The 19473-nt window shown below is 45.3% G+C and overlaps 1 protein-coding gene across 2 annotated transcripts in view; it reads right to left on the bottom strand.

The window, feature by feature from the left end:
- Positions 1–395: 395 nt before the first annotated feature.
- The window catches only part of Me1 (malic enzyme 1), a 116223-nt gene continuing 97145 nt past the window's right edge, over positions 396–19473 (bottom strand). For both annotated transcript variants that reach the window (XM_075965072.1, XM_075965071.1), the window contains exons 10-14: positions 15944–16049; positions 13817–13959; positions 12245–12418; positions 5609–5707; positions 396–1913 (exon numbers count right to left, since the gene is read on the bottom strand). In XM_075965072.1, the coding sequence (XP_075821187.1) occupies positions 1743–1913; positions 5609–5707; positions 12245–12418; positions 13817–13959; positions 15944–16049 (693 nt within the window). In that variant the 3' untranslated portion in view covers positions 396–1742. The remainder of the gene's footprint in view (positions 1914–5608; positions 5708–12244; positions 12419–13816; positions 13960–15943; positions 16050–19473) is intronic.

Below are 19473 nucleotides of genomic sequence, written 5' to 3'. Positions count from 1 at the left end.
CTCACAACTACCTGTGACTCTAGCTCCAGGGGATCTGACACCAACTTCTGGCCTCTGTGGCACCAGAGAAAACCAGAGCAAAAGCACATGTGCACCTGCTCACACACACACACACACACAAAATAAATCTTCTTTTTAAAATGCTTAATAAATCAGGTGGTAGTGGTGCACACCTTTAATCCCAGCACTCTGGAGGCAGAGGCAGGGGGATCTCTGTGAGTTCCAGGCCAGTCTGGTCCACAAAGCTAGTTCCAGAACAGCAAGAGCTCCATGGGAAAATTGTGTCTCAAAAAAATAAAAACAAAAACAAAAAAAATAATAACTTCTCATTTGACCCACAAATATCACTATAAACAGCAGCAATATATTAAGAAAAATGACAATTATTTACAATGTTTTCATGTTTTCTATGCTTTAATAAATCTTTTGCATAGGTAAATACATTCAGTTAAAACTATTTGACAACACAGAAACAGACAAGAAATTGATAGGAATTCTGAATCTTTCCCAAATACACGGAGGAAATCCTTAACCCAAAGTTGCCATTAGAAACTCTCCACTCTTTCACCTCACATTTGAAAGAATCTGGGTAGCCTTCACCTTCGAGGAGCTCACTTTACAGAGGGGCCGTTTGAAACACCATGCAGGCTTTCCAGCATCACTTCAAAATGACAAGTGTTTCTGGATATGCAGAATGTTCTCAAACCTGAGCTAGGATCCATCATCAATTTTTCCAGTAAATTAACACAGCCTGGGACATGGTTATTCTCCCTCACCGGATGGTTTAGAAATTAACATATTTTGGCATCTGATAGAGAGTTAGACATAGGAGACGTAGCCACTCACACTGTGAGTTCTCAGTCACCTGAGCTAACCAGAGGGACATTAGGGCACGCGACTCTCATGGATCCCTAGCTTATCTGGGAACCATGGTCTTGCTTCTGACACCCTTGTCTCGGAGCAGGCTTCCTCGGAGCTCCTTCGCAAGGATTCTCCTTGTGGTCTTTCTCACTGTCCAGGCCACGCTAACAAAACATCCCAGTCTCTCAGCAGGGCCAGGAGCTGGGCAAAGTGTTTGGTCAGAGATGAGGAAAAGAGCTTTTGTGGAGGGCCTGGGGCTCAAAACCAAAGCGATGAGAGCTTTACTCTCTGGGATGTAACAGTAGCAGAAGACTGTTGAGATCTAAGGCTGCACAGGCACTGTAAACAGCATTAGCTTCCCTGGAGGAGTGAAAGAGTTCAGTTGTGCAAAACGAACACGGCTAACGGAGGCCGGGAATAAACGTCCTGAGAAGAACTTTCTCTAGGCAGCCAAGTAGTGTTTCTGTTTAGTAAAAGTTCAGCTATGCCTAAGTTTGGGTTTACTTTTTAAAAGATTTAAACAAAATGGCCAAGAAAGAACTGTAGGCATTGATGTGATCAAGTTCCACTATGTTAGCTGATTACTAATTTGGTTCTTCCATTGGCTTCCTACGTTATCAGCGACGAGTTTCTCAGCAGCAGGTACAATAGCTTTTGAACAGAATTTGTAAAGAGAATAATTAAAACGGAAAACATAAGTAATCAGTAAAATAAAACTTCACTGTGAGGTTTACCCTAGTTCAATAGACGTCCACGGTCTGATTGTTAAACTACATCACCTTATTCTAAGTACACTGTGAATCATCATAAAGATTCCAACCTTAGAAACTATGAAAACTTCAGGGTCTTATCAGCAAGGGTAGAAATTCTAGCTGCTGTAGTCACTGACTGACTTTGGTCTGGACTTTCTGGACTTCTTCAGGCCAGGAATAACAGTCAGGTAGGATCTGGTCATAATCGGTGCTGTACATCTGGGAGCAGACAAATTCTTCCTTGTTTTGGGGCTCAGGATACACAGTGGCCATCCTTTCTCTGTATGCATCTGTCACAATCTAGAAACAAGGAAGGCAAGTCATTGTTTTAATAGTGAGAAGGTGATATTGAACACAAATCAAGTTTTTATCCATTTCAAAAATTAATCTTTAATTTGTACTACAGTAAAAGCCACAGACAAAGCAAGATGAAAACGAAAATGCAACTATAAATCACAGGTAGCAAGGGGGGGGGGTGATACTAGTAACCAGGGAAAGCCTCAGTAGCAGAGATTTAGGCGTGAACAGAGTCAGTTTTCTCAGACAGTCCTGACATGCCTTGCTGCTGGCTAGCCTGGACTGAAGGCCCAGTCTCTCTGTGCTCTCTCCAGCCTTCCGGTCACAGCAAGAGCATCTCCAGCTCACTCCCCCGTGCACAGCACTCTCTCAGCACCCGCAACCACGCCTGCCGCCCCCCTCACCATTTGCAGAGGACAAGCAGATATTTCTTTCTTGTCCCTCTTTATGTTTCTGTCCTCTCCATCTCCACGACAGAATTAGACATCTGGATATACCTGGGGACCTCAAACCTGCAGCCCCTTCTAGCAGCTTCCTTCCTGAAACTGGCTCTCCACTCTGAGTGCTCAGCTTCTGTGGAGGTGACTGCCCAGTATTCTAAGTAATACAGATTCGGGCTCCACATCATTCAGGGTCCACGAGTCTTTATTCCCTCTACTGCCCCTGTTTTCTTACTTCTAATTGGATGCTACCTCATTTTTATTTAACTTATCAAGATAAACCTAAAATGATAGCATGCTGTACAGCACACAAATAATTGAAACTAAAAACTGATATAGATCAGAACAAAATATGAGGCTGTTTTTCCATAAAATACAGACACTCACACTATTAGCTGAAGTTTTTTGAAGTGCTTATTTTGTAGACTACACCCTCAATCAACAAGGTTAACGACAACCTGTGGCTCGTAGACGCTGCTGTTTAGGTAAACTTGGGATAGTGTAAACTACTGAAGTTCAAATAGGAAGTTAGGTATGCAAGAAGACCTAACAAAGTCCAGCTACCTTTTGACTTGCTTGTTTTTGACTGCACAGTTGAAACTGTGCAGGTGCTACTGACCCCTAGTGGCCAGAGGTTGAAAATGCCAACCATATCCAGTTTAAACAAACTGTTAGGGATCAAGTTTGTGTTGGCCCACATATAAACTTCTAGGCTGGTACCTTCACCAGGAGTACTTCAGAAAGGCAGCGAAATTTTCTCTAGCACAGATGAGTGGGATTGCCTTAGTGATGTGGTTGTACTAGTTTGCCATAGTTGACACAACCAAGTGCCACATTCTGGGTGGCTTAAACAGAAAATTAAAAAAAAACTATCTATCCATCTATCTATCATCTGTCTGTCTGTCTGTCTGTCTGTCTGTTTATCTATCACCTGTCTATAGTCTGTGGAGGCTGTACACCCCAGGTCAAGATGCCAGTAAGTTTGGCTTCTCAGGTCTGTGCCCTTGACTTGGTGGCTGCTTTCCTGCTGCGTCCTTGGAGTCCTCTCTGTATATGCTCATATATGGTGTTTTTTGCTGTCCAATTTTTTTCTTTTAAGAACAGAAGTGAAGTGGATTAGGGCCATCCTAAAAGCTGTATTTTAACTTCGGTTCCTGGCCAAGTCCTGCTGCTGCTCATCTGTCCCCACAGCTGCTTTTGAGTTCTTTGTTCTCACTGTTTTTCCCGTGTTAGGCAGCTAATAAGACATTAGCAGGTTTGGAGGTCATTGGGGATGGACCCAACCTTAACGCTCAGCTTTAAGCTCCACCTCCTATGATCCAGGTAAGGAAGAGGAAAAATATCAAAAGCATCTCCTTACAATTTGAAAAACCATGTGTGGTCATTTGAAGGAGAATGGTCCCCATAGGCTGCTCATATGTTTAAACACTTAGTCCCAAGTTTTTACAACTGTTTGGGGAGGCTTAAAAGAATGGCGTTGTTAGAGGAGATGTGGCACTGGGCAGGCTTTGAGATTTCAAGACTTGCTCTATTCCCAAACTCCAAAACAATAAATTTTTCCATCTATTTATTTGTTTGTTTGTTTTGGTGATGCGCACCTTTAATCCAGCACTCAGAAGGCAGAGACAGTTGGATCTCTTGAGTTGGAGGCCAACCTGGTCTACAAAGTGAGGTCCAAGACAGCTAGGGTTACATGGTTACAGAAAAACTTTGTCTCAAAAAACAGCAACAAAAAAGGATTATATAGCTTTAATGAAAATAAAACATTTCAGTTCCTACTATCAAAAGTCTGACAGAATTTAAAATGGACACACTCACTCATATACATATAAAAACTAGTGTTTGGGTTAAATAAGCTATCGGCCAACAGCAAGAGTGTGTAATCACACTCCAGCAGTGTGTGTCTTCTGTGTATGTCACTCCTGTCAGAGAAGGATTACTAAGAAAGGCAGGGATGGATGCTGCCTTTCAGACTACGGTGAACCCAGCCTGAGGCTGTTTCCTTCTAGAGAACAGAGTGTTGAGATCCCAGTGCACAGCCACCCTGCCTCCGTTGCCTCTCCATGGTGAGGCCAGCATGATGGATTTGTGGAGAATTACAAGATGGCCCAAACAGTAACTCTTAAAGAACAAAGAACAGGATGAAGCCAGAAGGTGGGAAGAAACACAGCACAGCTGAACGCAGACATGCTAGAAGATGGGAGGGTCAGGACCCCTTATTGAAGCAAGGGGTCACTGCTCACCCCAGGAGCCTCTTCCTGGCTGCAGCTACTGACAGAACACTGCTAGGCTGCCTCCTCTCTCAGCTCTGGATGAGAAAACAGAACCTGTTCCTCTGGCCCTGACACTGCACTCTCCCCGCACCTCCACTAGTACACACACATGTAATTGATCACTAATGCCCTCTGCTGAACTTGCCTGCTTTTTTTTTTCCTCTGCGTATCTTTCGCTGTCCTGAAACTTGCTCTGTAGACCAGGCTGGCCTTGAATTCACAGAGATCTGCCTGTCTCTGCCTCCCCAGTGCTGAGATTAAAGGTCTGCCTGCTTTCTTGACCCCTAGATTACAAGGTATGGTTTCCTCTCTCATCCAGCACCGCCTCCTACTAAGACCCCAGCTTGCCCGCCCAGATGTCTTTTCCTCAAATCCCAGTGAAGCCCCCTTGAGTTCCCTTTTGATTCAGAGTTTGAATTATTTTATCGTCAGGACTATGTCCCCTGACACTGTCTTTCAGCATGCTCTAAGTCCGTGGTTCTCAACACGTGGGTTGCGATCCTTCGCAGTTTGAAAGAATACCGTGGGAAAACACTGATATTTTCACCACGATTCCTAACAGTAAAAAATCATGTGGTCGGGGTCACCACAACCTGAGGAACTGTATTAAAGTGTAACGGCATGAGGGAGGTTGAGAACCGCTGTTCTAAGTCCTAAACAGGGACGTGGCAGGAGGTTGCAGGTGTAAATGTCACTCCAGTGAGTCTGTGGAACTATAAACCACTATTCAGAGCTACAGTAAGGCAAACCGGAGAAGCCTGACCAGCTGGAATGAAATGTAAGTCACAGGAGGAAAATGGAGGGCAAATCTACAACCAGCCCCATGTTTCCAGCCATCTCTGAGGATGACATGCAGCTTCCCCAGCGCTCTCCTCACCAGGCCTCATTCCCTTGAGTCCTATAAAATGAGCGCACATGCGAGCAGGCATGTAAAATAGCAACAACACATATCTAGGGAGGAAAAACAAGGCTACGTGGTTTTTACCTTCACTGCAATTTTCAATGAGACATCTCGAATTGTACTCAGAGGGGGGTAGAGCCGGCCCTCTTCCAGGTGTTTATCTGACACCTGCTGAGATATGACCTTTAAAAGAGAAAAGCAGTAAAAATGATTAGACATCACAGGACTCGTGGTAAATATACAGATAACTAAGGGAATGTCCATGTGCGAAAACTATCACATGAAGTGGCTGCCTAATATGCCCCTCTATCAACAGAAAAGCTACGCCAAGAGCGAAACAGAGGAGAATCCAGGTTCCCTGTTGGTTCAGTCCTTCACAGTAAACCATAATGTACTGGATATTTCCTAGAGGAACGGATGAAGACGAGGGCAGCTGGCCAGGGCAGACCCAGTGCCGCTCGTCACTCAGGATTCACGCAGGAGCTAAGAGAGCTTGCTCAGTTATACCCTGCGAAGGGACTTAACTTTTACCCAGACCCTTGGTTATCACCTTACGTAGCCAACCTCCCCAGTTCTCTCCCTAAGCCACTCCCTAGCTCCAGACAGAGTGACAATTAAGTCACTGCACAGGTCAGTCTAGATCAGCTCGTAGCCGGGCCTTGAGCAGAAATGCTGGGGCAGAGTTGAGACAGAAAACCTTCACTGGCAACAAATAGTCAGTTTCTCTCTCTCTCTCTCTCTCTCTCTCTCTCTCTCTCTCTCTCTCTCTCTCTTTCTCTGTCTCTCTCTCTGCATTAAACCTGGGGCTTGGTAGACACTAGGCAAGTACTCTACCACTGAGCTACACCCCAGCTCTGTTAGAATCTTAAATATTCTTTAATTTTACTTTTTATTACTTATCCAGATTACTATTATAATGGGGGGACGGACAGGAATCAGAGACAAATTTGGATGTGTCTTAAGCCCTGTGTCATGGCTCTGGGATCAGAAAACCTTCATCCTATAATCCCAAGTGAACGAGCTGTCGCTCTTTTTGAGATGGGGCCTCACTATGAAGCTCTGGCTGGTCTGCAACTAGAGAGGTAGACCAAGTTGATCTTGACCTCATGGTGATACTCCTGCCTTTGCCCCAGGCAGTTATTTCAAAGACAGCACACCAACAGGACTTGCTTGGCTCCACCTACAGCACCACCAACAAGCACCTACAGCACCACCAACAAGCACAAGCTTGGCTCCACCTACAGAAGTCTCCAGGGCAGTCAGGTAACGTGCAGAACAAAAGGAGATACTAGAGGAGACAGCCTGGGCTGCAGGAGAAACGTGAGCTAATCACCGAGGTGACAGAAGGCTCACTGGTGAGGCCAGGAGGCCTGACTAAGGGGCTGAGCAGAAACTGGGAGTCACACACACACAGGGCAGGCGCTGCAGACAGCATGGAGATCCCAGATATGTGGAGTAGACGCTGAGACAACCTGCCCTGAGCCTGGGGGTGCACAGAAAAGAGAAATGGAATACACGGGCACTGTGGGTGGCTGAGAACTTCTCACCAGGAGCAACCAGGCAAAGCCAAAGTGGGGGAAGCAGTAATCAACGGTACAACTAGTACTGGATTAGCGCAATTTAATTTTATAAAAAATGATAACCTGGCATGGTGGTTTGAATAAGGATGACCCCCATAGGCTCAAATAGTTACATGATCGACCCCCTGCTAAAGAACTCTTTGGGAGATTAGGAAGTGTGAACATTTTGGAGGGGCTGTGTCACTGGGACTGGGCTTTGAGATTTCAAAAGCCCATGCCACTATGCCCAGTTCCCCAGCCTGCCTATCTACAGAGCAGATGGAGCTCTCAGCTACTTTTCAGCACCATCGAGCTCCCCACCATGATGACAATGGACTAACCCTCTGACACCATAAACAAGCTCCCAACTGAATGCTGTCTCTTAGAAGAGTTGCCTTGGCCATGGTCATGGTATCTGGTCACAGCAAGAGAACAATGACTAAGACACCCAGACTTAGAAAATATTAACTCTGATAATATAATAGATTCATTTAACTAATTAATTTCTTGCTTTTGTGACATGGTAGTAAACCCAAGTTTCCCTTTGCCCCAGAGATGGTGACCCCGTCCCAAACTTTAGCCAGAGGCATTAAATGTCCTACCACCCGAGTGGCTGTGCCATTTCCCACAAAACAAAGCAGGGGGAGGAACCAGTCACTCACACTGACAGCCACTCCTTTGCAGAGCTCAGGCAGGACAGCTCATGGGTTGTGTGCTTTTCCTCATGTACGGATGTAAGGCCTAGTGAGGAATGTCAGGGAACTCCCAACCTACAAACGGGATTAGAACCTAGCTGGGTGTGCTGGTGCACACGTTTACCCAGCATTCAGGAGTCAGAGGCAGACAATCCTGTGAGTGTGAAGCTAGGAAACTAGCCTGGTCTGCATAGTGAGTTACAGGCCAGTCAGTTACACTGAGAGCCTGCCTCAAAAACAACAGCAATGACAAACAAATCAAAAACAAACAAGACAGATGGAAAGGAAAGGAAAGGAAAGGAAAGGAAAGGAAAGGAAAGGAAAGGAAAGGAAAGGAAAGGAAAGGAAAGGAAAGGAAAGGAAAGGAAAGGAAAGGAAAGGAAAGGAAAGGGGAAAGGAAAACCTGCCTTGGCACTACAGCGATGTCCCAGAGACTGAGAGCTCCAGCTGGTCTTTTGGAGGACCAGGGTTCAATCCCTAACCCCCACATGGAAACTCACAACTGTCTACGACTCCAGGTCCATGGATCCTCTAGTCCATGAGCATAAGGCCACACACAGTGTACTTACATACAGCAAGGAAAACACTGAACACAGAAAATGAAAAAAATTTTTTTTAAAGACTCTAAATCACTAAATCACTAAGGACACAAGAACTACCCCAAACAGGAGACAGAAACAATGGAGTGGTTCATTCCCTCTGAGACAAACACACTCTGCACAAAGCAGAACTGTCAGGCCCTGTTTGTGTACAGTGATGCAACTCTGTGTCGTTTACATCCATGTCCAAGACCAAAGTCTCAGAGAGAACTTAGCCCTGTTGTGTTACAGTAGAATTTTCAAATATCTGAAGAGAGCAAAGGGTTCCTACCCACACACCAAGTCAAATGCATGCTAGTGCAAACACAACTCTGATGTATTGCTGCACACTACACAGGCTGTGGAGACTGAATTGAGCTGCATTGTTGGTTACCAGCACCAGGAAAGTTAAAAATCTCTTTATAATTAAAAAGAAGATTCAGGAACAGAGACTGGAAAGATGATTTGGGAAGTAAAATGTTTGCTGCACAGTCATGAGAGTCAGAGCTCAGTCCCAGCACCTGCACACACACACCCCGCCCCCTGCCGTGGCACATGCCTGTAACCTAGCACTAGAAGCAGAGACAAGAGGATCACGCCCACCCACACACCTCTGTCCCTAGCGCCCTGGCCAGCCAGTCTAGCCAACTAGTAAGTTCTGGACTCAAAGTCTCTGGCCTTCACACACCTGCGCACACACACACGCACTCACACCTGCCTAAGTACATCCACACACACTACTCACACATACAACAAAAGACAAAATTTTAGGAATCCAGAAATAACCTTTCAGATCTGATCCAATCTATGAGACTTCCAGTTTCATATGTAACCAAACTAGCATTTAAATTTTTATTATTTTATATTTTACATATGAGTTGTTTTGTCTGCAAGCATGTCTAAGCACTGCATGTGCCCATGCCTGGTGCCCTTGGAAGACAAAAGATGTCAAACTCCCTAGAACTGGACTTACAGATGCCTGTGAGGCACCATGTGGTGTAGGTGGAGGATGCTCGTCAGTTTTCCAGCTCCCCAGACCCGAAATAATCACACAGAAGCTATATTAATTGCAATACTGTTTGGCCAATAGCTTAAGAGTATTTTTAGCTAGCTCTTACATCTTAAATTAGCCCATTTCTATTATTTTATATTTTACCACGAGGCTCGTGGTTTACTGGCAAGATTCTATAGCGTCTGTCTCCTTCAATGCTTACATGGAAATCTCCCTGACTCCACCTTCTTTCCTCCTCTATCTACTTGGAATTCCAGCCTTACTCTATTCTGCACTGCTATAGGCCCAATTACTAACCAATGGTAATAAAGCATATTCACAGCCTACAGAGGGGAATCCCACATCAATGTAGGCTGAGAATTGAACCCAGGTCCTCCGGGAAAGTGGCCAGTCCTCTTACCCACCAAGCCATGTCTCCAGAACCTTCAAACCAATGTTTTTTTTTTTATGTTTTGGTTTTGTTTTGTGTTTGTTTTTGCTATAATACTAAAAGTGATAAGCCTGGGCTTGTCAAATAAAGCAAGTTCATCTGTTACTTCAGTTCGCTGGTTAGCTGGACCAGACCATCCAGACAGCCTTCTCTAGGCCCTCTGGCAATGGGCATCCACAGCACCGGATCTGTTCTTCCTGTTGTTACACTGTGTCTGGTGTTGCTGGACTCAACAGTGTGCATGTACGGCTTCTACTCCATGTTAGCACTGCACTAGCTGTTCCTGGTATCTGGAGAATGGCTTTAAAGAGAGCGACCTCTTTAGTTAAAGTGGTTCTCAAGAACAAAGACCAAACAGGAAGAAAAGTCAGTGTCAGCGTTTCAATAGTAACTGCCCAGGGGCTGGGAGATGGCTGAGTCCAGAAGAGCCCCTAGAGCACGACAGCCTGAGGCGGACCTCAGCCCTCAGCAGGGAGGGGCGGCACGGAGCTGCAGCTTATACTAAGGACCCCAGTGCTCGGGAGGCAGATGGGTGGACCTTGCTGGTCAGCCAGCCCACCCAAACCAGCAAGTCCCGGGTTCAGTGAGAGACCTGTCTTCAAATACTAGGTGGAAAGCAAAGTGGAAAACACCCTAAATTGCATATATGTGGATGAACACAGACAGACAGACAGACACACACACACACACAGGGTCTTAATTAGAAGGGAGATGAAGAGACAAGGAAAACAAGCAGGGGAGAGAGTGTCGTATAAAATATGAGCTAACTGGAGGCCAAGACGCAGCTGAGAGAAAACTCACAGTGAGGAGAGCTCAGCTGAGTACAGTGCTGCTTTCTCTTCCTTTCTCTGGATTTGGTGTTCCCTGTGCAGTGCAGGCTGACCTGGAGCTCTCCACAGCCAAGACTATTCTAAAGCTTGAAATCCTACACCTAGGCTTCCCAAGTGACCCACCACACCCAATTACTTTTATTTCACTCCAAAAAGAAAAAAGAATATTTGGCTCAGGGTGTCGCCATATCACTCTGGCTGGCTGAAGCTTGGTATGCAGACCAGACTCTCCTTGAACTCACGGAGATCCACTTGGGGTTAAAGCCTTAGCCTTTAGTGCAGCACTATTAATGAATGAGAAATAAAAAGTATTTACTTGACATTGTCACTAGAGGGCGCTAGAGCTACAGGAACAAAACAGGCTAAAGAGACTCAAGTTCATCTGTTTTGTCCTAAAAGAAAAGGTTATATTTTCCTTTATGTAAAAACCTTAAAATGCTCTTAATAATTAGATATCTATTTGAATTTAACAATATTTTTGAGTTAAAAAACAGACACACCAGCTGTTGAACTTTTGGCCCTGCGAAGGAATGCCTGAGGAAAGCTACAGCATCCAGGCATCTAGCCCGCAGAGGGAGGCAGGTGCTAGCCAGGCTGTGCCCTTTGATCCCGCTAGTGACTGGAATCTGCCCCCGTTCTGAGGGTTCCTCCTCACAGTGCAAAGAACTGCATGCTTGCAGGATACATGCTTTAGACCAATCAGGTTTCATCCGGCTCAGTTCAGCTATTATGTCATACAGCATTTAATTTGTTGAGAGAAATCGACAAGTTTCTCACTCATGGCCACCCGCTGTCACCATCCTGCAGAGGCTCAGGATGCAAAGGGAGCGGTCACAGGATCTTTGCAGCAGGGAAAACAAAGCTCTTCATCTCTGAGTGGAAGCTCCCTGTCTCTGCCAGTGTCTATGCAACCACGGCTAACTTGTTAGCCCGCAGCTGGGTAAAACCGGCTCTCACTGTACACGATTTCCTGGGTTCTGAGAGGGGCCTTTCCTGAAATCCTAGGGAAGAACCAGCATCTCCTATGGTAGTTCCCTAAAACAGTCTCATTACAGCTTTACTTATTTACGACGGGGGGGGGGGTACCTGCATGCCACGGCACCCATGTGGAAGTCCAAGCTGCAGGAGATACTTTTCTCCCACTATGTCAGTCCTGAACACTGACTAAATCAGGTTTCCAGTACTGGTGGCAAGCATCTTTACCCACGGGAGCATCTCAGCAGCCCCTTTAGTGATCATATAAACATGCAATGCCCCATTTTAATTTCATTTCTGCTTAAATACTAGTGTGGCTTCTACTTTCTGCACTGAAACATTGCTGACAGCCACTTCTACTATATTATGTCAGACTTCCAAAGGTCATTCTTTAGGAAGGCTCACAGTGGAGAAATGTTACTTATCACCATTTGGGGAAGAAAATACTTTTGTTTCACTGATCTCATAAAAGCTTATCACTACCTAAAGGCTCCTTCTGTGAAACGAAACCTGACTCACTATGGCTCATATGGACCTGCTACTCACTCCTAGTTCTTTACAAGGAGTTCTTCACACTTGACAGACACCCATGACACTAAACAAAAGCACGGAGCTGGGTACGCGCCAGCTCCTCCCAGTACCTCGGCAGTGGTGAGGAAGACATTGTCCGTGATGTGTCTCAGCCCACAGGCCACAACCCCAAGAGCAACTCCAGGGAACACGTAGGAATTGTTGCCTTGGCCAGGGAAGAGAGTCTGTCCGTCTGGAAGAGTGACTGGGTCGAAAGGGCTGCCACTGGCAAAGATCGCACGCCCCTGCAACACAGACAGACAGAGAGCACCAATGACGAAGAGAACAGCCACCCACAGGCAGTCTAACGGGTGTCGGTGCTGCCCGCGGGTCAGGAGGGATGCTTGCCACTGTGCGCTGTATCCATCTGTCCAGGAGTGGGCATAGCACAGGATTCCCTAAGGCTACCGCTCTGTTCTCTGCAGTGGTCCAACCACAGGCCCAGCGGCCACATTAGAGAGGCTTCTAACTACAGGTTCCTAGAAATTGGAAGTGGTGTGTTAGGTTAGACTTACCTACTGTTCAGTCTCACGGTAATTTTCAATGTTTTACAGTGCATTCGGCAAGATCTCAAGAAAAAGTTGAGATCTATTTCTGACACACTGAAAGTTTACTACACAACTATAAAACTGATCTACCAGTATGTATCTGTATGGCAGAAGCCCCTATGCTAACAAGAACTGCTGAGCTGCATAGAGACAAAATAATTAACTACACACTTGCTTATCGTGGGCCTCCTGTGTGCAAGGTACGACACTACAGTCTGCTCCAAAGGCTGGGTTTGCATCCCTTGAGGATTTAAAGCTACTGAAGAATGTAAAGAAAACTCAACCTGTACATGAGATAAAGGTTAAAATTACTTAGAATATTGCTGCCGTCCTAGCTAAGAGAGAGAAACCTTGGAATAGCCCCTTGTCAAAACATGACTTGCTCCTGTGATGAGCACTCGGCACATTCCATACAGGAAGAGCCTTCGAGCTCTGGCTTCTGCACAGCATCACAACTTTGTGCTATGTTCACCCTCTCTACACTATTTTATATAAATAAAGGATTTAGATGCATAAAACTAACTTCATTTATAATGATATTCTCAAGTATTTGAGGAGCGCTAAAGGCTTTTTGCCAACCTATCAGTCAAATATATGTCAGTACAAGCACAGTATAAAATTAACTTTTTATTTTTAAAACAGCAAACTATTGAGCACCGAGGATTCTATGACAGCCTGGCTGGGTATCAGCATAGCTGCCCAGATCTCCACCCATGGCATCAAAATCCCAAACCCGAAATTTAGCTAAGCATAAACTAAACTGTGGTTTCATTTTGTATGCTTCGGTGCTTGAGAACAGCTAGTTAAAGAAGACAGCTCCAGAACCATCCAAGACTACGTTCTTTCCCTTTCATGTTTTATATTTAAGTCTTACTTTCTAAGTCACTCAAGGAAAGTTACCACTAAAACATACAAAGTTATTTATTGAAGATGTGCAGAGTGACTCCACACTGAGGAAGAGGAGGCAGTCACTCACGCCTTGGGTCTGTTCATGCATCTTTCAGTTTTGAGGGACTAAGTATGATGTCAAGAGCACGTGACCAACGCCGTGGGCTTCCTAGGCTTCCTGTAACTAACCAACACACGATGACCCACCTTGGTCGCTCTGTAGCACTGCTCTGCAGAACACTCTGCTTTGCTCGTTGGATTACTCAAAGCAAAAATGATGGGTCGTTCGTTGAAGGCAGCCATATCTTTGAGAATTTGTTCTGTGAAAGCACCACCAATTGCAGCAACTCCTAAAAAGAAGGAAGAAACAGGGGAATAGGACTGTCACTGGTCAGTTCATCAAGAGGATCAGGTCCCCAAACAATGAGATATAGCAGCTCCTTTCTACCAGGCCCTAAACAAGCTGTAGAATGTACACTGAAGTCTAGGGATGGAAAACATTGCTCAAGGCCAATCTCTTCAGGGTTAACTCAACAAGTGCCCTCATAAATCACAGGCCTGACAACAGACTTACCACTAATGCATTAAATCCAATATTCTCTCTAAGCAATCTTGAGTAGACTATGGTATTGTGTCTTTATAGGCAATGTTAATCATCTTATCCCATTGTGAAATCAACACTCGCTGGAAGCAGAATAGAGCAGCTAACATAAGGAAGGTGAAACGCAGGAAGCTGAAAGGATGCACTGCGTAAGACACATCGAAAGTTCTTTGTGATTCTGGACAATCTACATGGACAGCTATTGCAAACACATTCTAAGAATAGACTATGATTGAAAAAAGACACGCATACATGGGAATATAAACAAACTGAAATAACTTCAAGATTTTAAGCACAAAATTTGAACACGTTAACCATGTCTTCTATGGACCATTAAAGCAGGTCTCATATAGCACAGGTGTGCTCCTGTCCTGGCCTCCTGTCTCCACTTCCCAAAGCTGGGATGGGAGGGCAGGTGTACATCACCTGCCCAGATGCCCACTACACACTGCACTGTGCACACACCGTGCCTGAGTCCCTGAGGAGGAATGACAGGAGAGGAAGTCTCCTGAGAAGTCCTGAAGAGCTCCTGGATCTCGGCATGACTGATATACCGCGGACATGGTTCCTCACGGCATAACTAGTACACTGTGGGCGTGGTTCCTCACGGCATAACTAGTACACTGTGGGCGTGGTTCCTCATGGTATAACTAGTACACTGTGGGCGTGGTTCCTCACGGCATAACAAGTACACTGTGGACGTGGTTCCTCACAGCATAACTAGTACACTGTGGGCGTGGTTCCTCATGGTATAACTAGTACACTGTGGGCGTGGTTCCTCACGGCATAACTAGTACACTGTGGACGTGGTTCCTCACAGCATAACTAGTACACTGTGGGCGTGGTTCCTCACGGCATAACTAGTACACTGTGGACGTGGTTCCTCATGGTATAACTAGTACACTGTGGGCGTGGTTCCTCACGGCATAACTAGTACACTGTGGGCGTGGTTCCTCATGGTATAACTAGTACACTGTGAGCGTGGTTCCTCACGGCATAACTAGTACACTGTGGGCGTGGTTCCTCACAGCATAACTAGTACACTGTGGGCGTGGTTCCTCACGGCATAACTAGTACACTGTGGACGTGGTTCCTCATGGTATAACTAGTACACTGTGGGCGTGGTTCCTCACGGCATAACTAGTACACTGTGGGCGTGGTTCCTCATGGCATAACTAGTACACTGTGGGCGTGGTCCTCATGGTATAACTAGTACACTGTGGGCGTGGTTCCTCACGGTATAACTAGTACACTGTGGGCGTGGTCCTCATGGTATAACTAGTACACTGTGGGCGTGTTTCCTCACGGCCAGGCTACCCTGTGCACCACAGGACGTTTTAACAACTTCACTGACCTCTACCCACTAGATGTCAGCTGGCCTTTCCTTTCTTTCTTCATTCAACACCCCTTCACACTGATGAGTGCTAAAAACCATCTCATGGCACAGACCAGTGCTCTGGAGGGGAGGGAGGTTTTCACAATATTCAGGAAGGGCTGTCTGCCTGGAAAAGGGCCGACTGTGGCAGATGTTAGCAGACGACACAGCACAAAGGCCACACACCTCAGCCCAAATCAGGGATACTAGGAAGGCAGACTGAACTACATCTCAGTGCCTATGAAGGCCCCGCTACTTAAGTGTATTTTCTTTCTGGATTCCAAAGGTTAGAATTTTTAAAAAGCAAAATAATGCTAAATAGGCCAAATTAAAGGAAAAGGAAGAAAAAAGCATTTACCTATTAGGGCAGTTGGTTTTATCTTTTGAACAATGGCTTCTAGACTCTTCATTTCTTCATGTTCATGGGCAAACACCTCTTTCTCTTCTGTGAGAGAAGCACGTCCCTAAGAAAGCAAATGAGAAGTGGAAGTCGTGCAAAAGTGTGCTCTAAAGGCGCAGTGCCTATTCCACACTCAGCAGTGAGCAAAGTGCGCTCACCACCCTGTGTCCGACACGTAGCATCTACGCTGGAAGCCCCTCTCTAAAGGTCACTGTATTACTTCACTTGTCCTTTCAACAAATATTTACATGGCAGACAGTGTTCCAGACAACGGTGACACAGCAGTAGGCAAAACAAGCATAATCACTGTTATTTTACACATGAAGTCACAGGTTCAGAGACTTGAAGTGACCACAACTTAGGACAGGCATTGTCTGGGACTGCCTTTCCAGTACATCACAGGACTGCCCTGGAGGAGAGGCTCTCCAAATGCTGGATGCCAGACTGAATGCTAACCGTCAGGCCTGAAGCTGGTGCAATCCCCTTGTTTTAAAGTGTGTGTGTGGTCACGTATGAGTTCAGGCACAGAGTGCATGGGAGGTCAGACACAAGTTTAGCTTCCAGTCTTTCCTTCTACTTTGTCCCAGAGTCCCTGTCCACTGCCATGTACTTCATAAACCAGAGAGCAGAGCTGCAACTCCCAGGAAACCTCCTGTTTCCACTTGCCATATTAGATGAGTTGCTGGAATTATTGCCATGTACTTTATGTGGGTTTTGGGGATTTGAACTCAGGTCCTCATGATGGTGTGACAACCACTTTACCCACTGAGTCATCTCTCCAGCTCAGATTTATTTGCTTTTAAAAGCAATATACAGAATACTAGAAAATTTAAAACATATGAACCCCTTTTATATCTGCTTCCTTCTCTGTAAACGAGTAAAGCAGGAACTGGCTTCTCACCAGGTCACTGGGGGTTAAAGAAATGATGGGAATATGGGAAGCACTTGAATCCTTACCAACGCTGATTAAAAAAAAAAACAAAAACCTAAAAACAAAAAAACTTCTGTAAAGAGGAAAGGAGCCCATCTCCAGCTCTTTATAATTTTGGAACATTTTCTCCTAGTCTGCTACAAATTGTTATTTGTGTACCGCTGCTTTTCATTATAAATGTGACATTGGATTGGGTGGCTTCCCAGAAGAGAGCACACCATTGGTCATTGCTGTATTCCAACAAGTTTTCCCCATCCTCCCTGCTAAATGTATCAACACGCTCTATGTCTAAGACACCATGAAAATAAGCTCCTTCATTCACTGAAGCTTCCATTTCACACCTACTACTAGCAACAGCAATCCAGAATCTTATTAGTCATGTTTACCTGAAAAATTGTTCTAAATTCTACTGTAATCAGGAACCACCTAATTGTTCGCTTGTGTTTTGTGATTAATCCTAAATCTGAAAGAACTCAGTTGACAGAAACTTCTTTGGTAGTAGAGATTGGGTCCAAGGCTTCACACGTTTTAGATACTAAGAATTATAACTGTCAAATGATTTCAAATCTTTATTCCTCTTCATGAACAGACTGCCTCTTTCTTTACAATAAAATGAGATAATTTTAGCAACCCTGTCGAGTTATACCTCCAGCCCCCATAAGTGAATTTTAAACTGATTAATAGAAAGCACACACACAGAGATTAGTTTCTTTTGTGTTCACAGCAAGATTTTTAACCACTTTCTAATAACATAAAGACTACAATACTGGCGATTTTACAGTCCTATGTGACCGGAGGTCCTGGGGGCAATCTTGCTGAGTGCGCTTATGCTTACTTCTGCTAACATGGTGAGAGGGAATTTTGTTCTGTTTTCACAGTTCCATCGCAAACGTTAGGCAGCACTGGTATAGAGAGTGAGAGAGCCTCACAAGGTTTTCATCATCAACAGGAAAAAATAGGCACTTGTCATATCAAAGAATTTCCCTCGAATGAGTTAGAGATGTAATAAACCCAATTGTTCCCAACTCTGTCCTACCTTCCTGGGTCTGTGTTCTCTGCTAAGTAGCTCTGCAGGTCCATCCACAAAAGCAGACCACACAGATGCTTACAGCTCAACATGCTCACCATGGGGTGCCGCTCAACGACCCCCACCCCCAGTTTAAAAATGCAGTTATTACACCTAACCATGGAACAGCAGAGCTTATCCTGGCCTGCATTAAATATGCTCAGAATCTGAGCACAAACTCTACCTTGTAACAAATGCAACATCACACACCAGACATTGGGAATTGGATGACCGTGTAAGTGCCATCCTGCATCTGAACGTTGAAAGGTCCTAACTGGATCCATCAAGTTGGGGGTTTCTGTTTCTTCCTTGCCTGTGTTTCTGAACAGGAACATATGCCTCGCCCTGGTCACTAAAATATGGGCTAGAATGACAATTCCTGCATCAGTCTTAAGAACTGATATATCTCTCCACCTATCCCCTTGTACCAGTGCCATTGCTTGTAGTCTGCCACAGAGCAGTATGGGGCAGATGTGGACTCAACCTGAAGAAAGCTTAGAGCCACTGGGCAAACATCAACAGCGCTGTCCACTTTGACGCAAAGATGAATGAGAAGAGACCATGGCTGTGTGTCGTCAGGACGTGACTACTGAGAGCACCTTACTGGGCCACAGCAGCAGAGCGTCTTTAATGCTGCCTTTGTTAGCCTAACACTAGTCTTAGTGACTTTAGGAGCTGATGGCTCCTCGCCTTGAAATGGTTTAATAAAATGAATGCCTTTGCAATCTCTCTGCCCCCTCGGTTTCTGTATCGGTAGCTGGCAAATATCATCCTGCCTTATTAGAAAGAAAAAAGAAACTCTCGTCATGGAAAAACATGGAATCAATTGACAGTTACAGTTTTTATTACCTAAACTATTTTTGAACAATTTTTGGAAGCAGTCTGAACTAAAATTCATGGTTAGTTTGAGTCTTACACAGTGAAATTTCCAGTAGAGATACCAAATAAAATGCCGGTTTGGAAATGCGTATTTCCTGGGATCAGTAACTTTGAGCTGCAAACATTCCCAACAGAACATAAGACAGTTCTGGCTCACTACTCCCGAGAAATGCACACACTCAGCTGCGGTCGTAAAAGCAAGGACGCAGCCTATGCTTCTGAGGCCCTAGGAGACAAGCATTGCAGGACTCCGCACTGCTTCAGCGTGACCTCCTCTGGGTTCAAGGCCAAACACTAAAGCTGTACCCACCTCAGCTCTCATCATCTGTCCAGAGTTTCTGCATTAAACACAACAGTCACTAAATGATGTGCCCTCACTACAAACTCAAACAGGATGAGGAATGAGGATAATGAAGGGGCAGTCACATGGCTCTTCTGGAAACATGTGGTTGCGGTCATCTGGCTGAGGTGGACATGGCATGCTTTAGTCTGGGAGACAAGCAGCAGTCGGGTGCTGAGTAACAGGTAGAACCACTATATGGGCCAGCTCTCCTGTCTGTGGGCGAACCTGACTGCTGGCAGTGGCAGTGAAGACAGCAGCCTTTCCTAAGG

Source organism: Microtus pennsylvanicus, chromosome 3 (genome assembly GCF_037038515.1).
Source record: "Microtus pennsylvanicus isolate mMicPen1 chromosome 3, mMicPen1.hap1, whole genome shotgun sequence".
In the NCBI taxonomy this organism is placed as follows: domain Eukaryota; kingdom Metazoa; phylum Chordata; class Mammalia; order Rodentia; family Cricetidae; genus Microtus; species Microtus pennsylvanicus.
The sequence above is the reverse complement of the archived record's forward strand: the minus strand, read 5'-3'. Positions and strand labels throughout refer to the sequence as shown.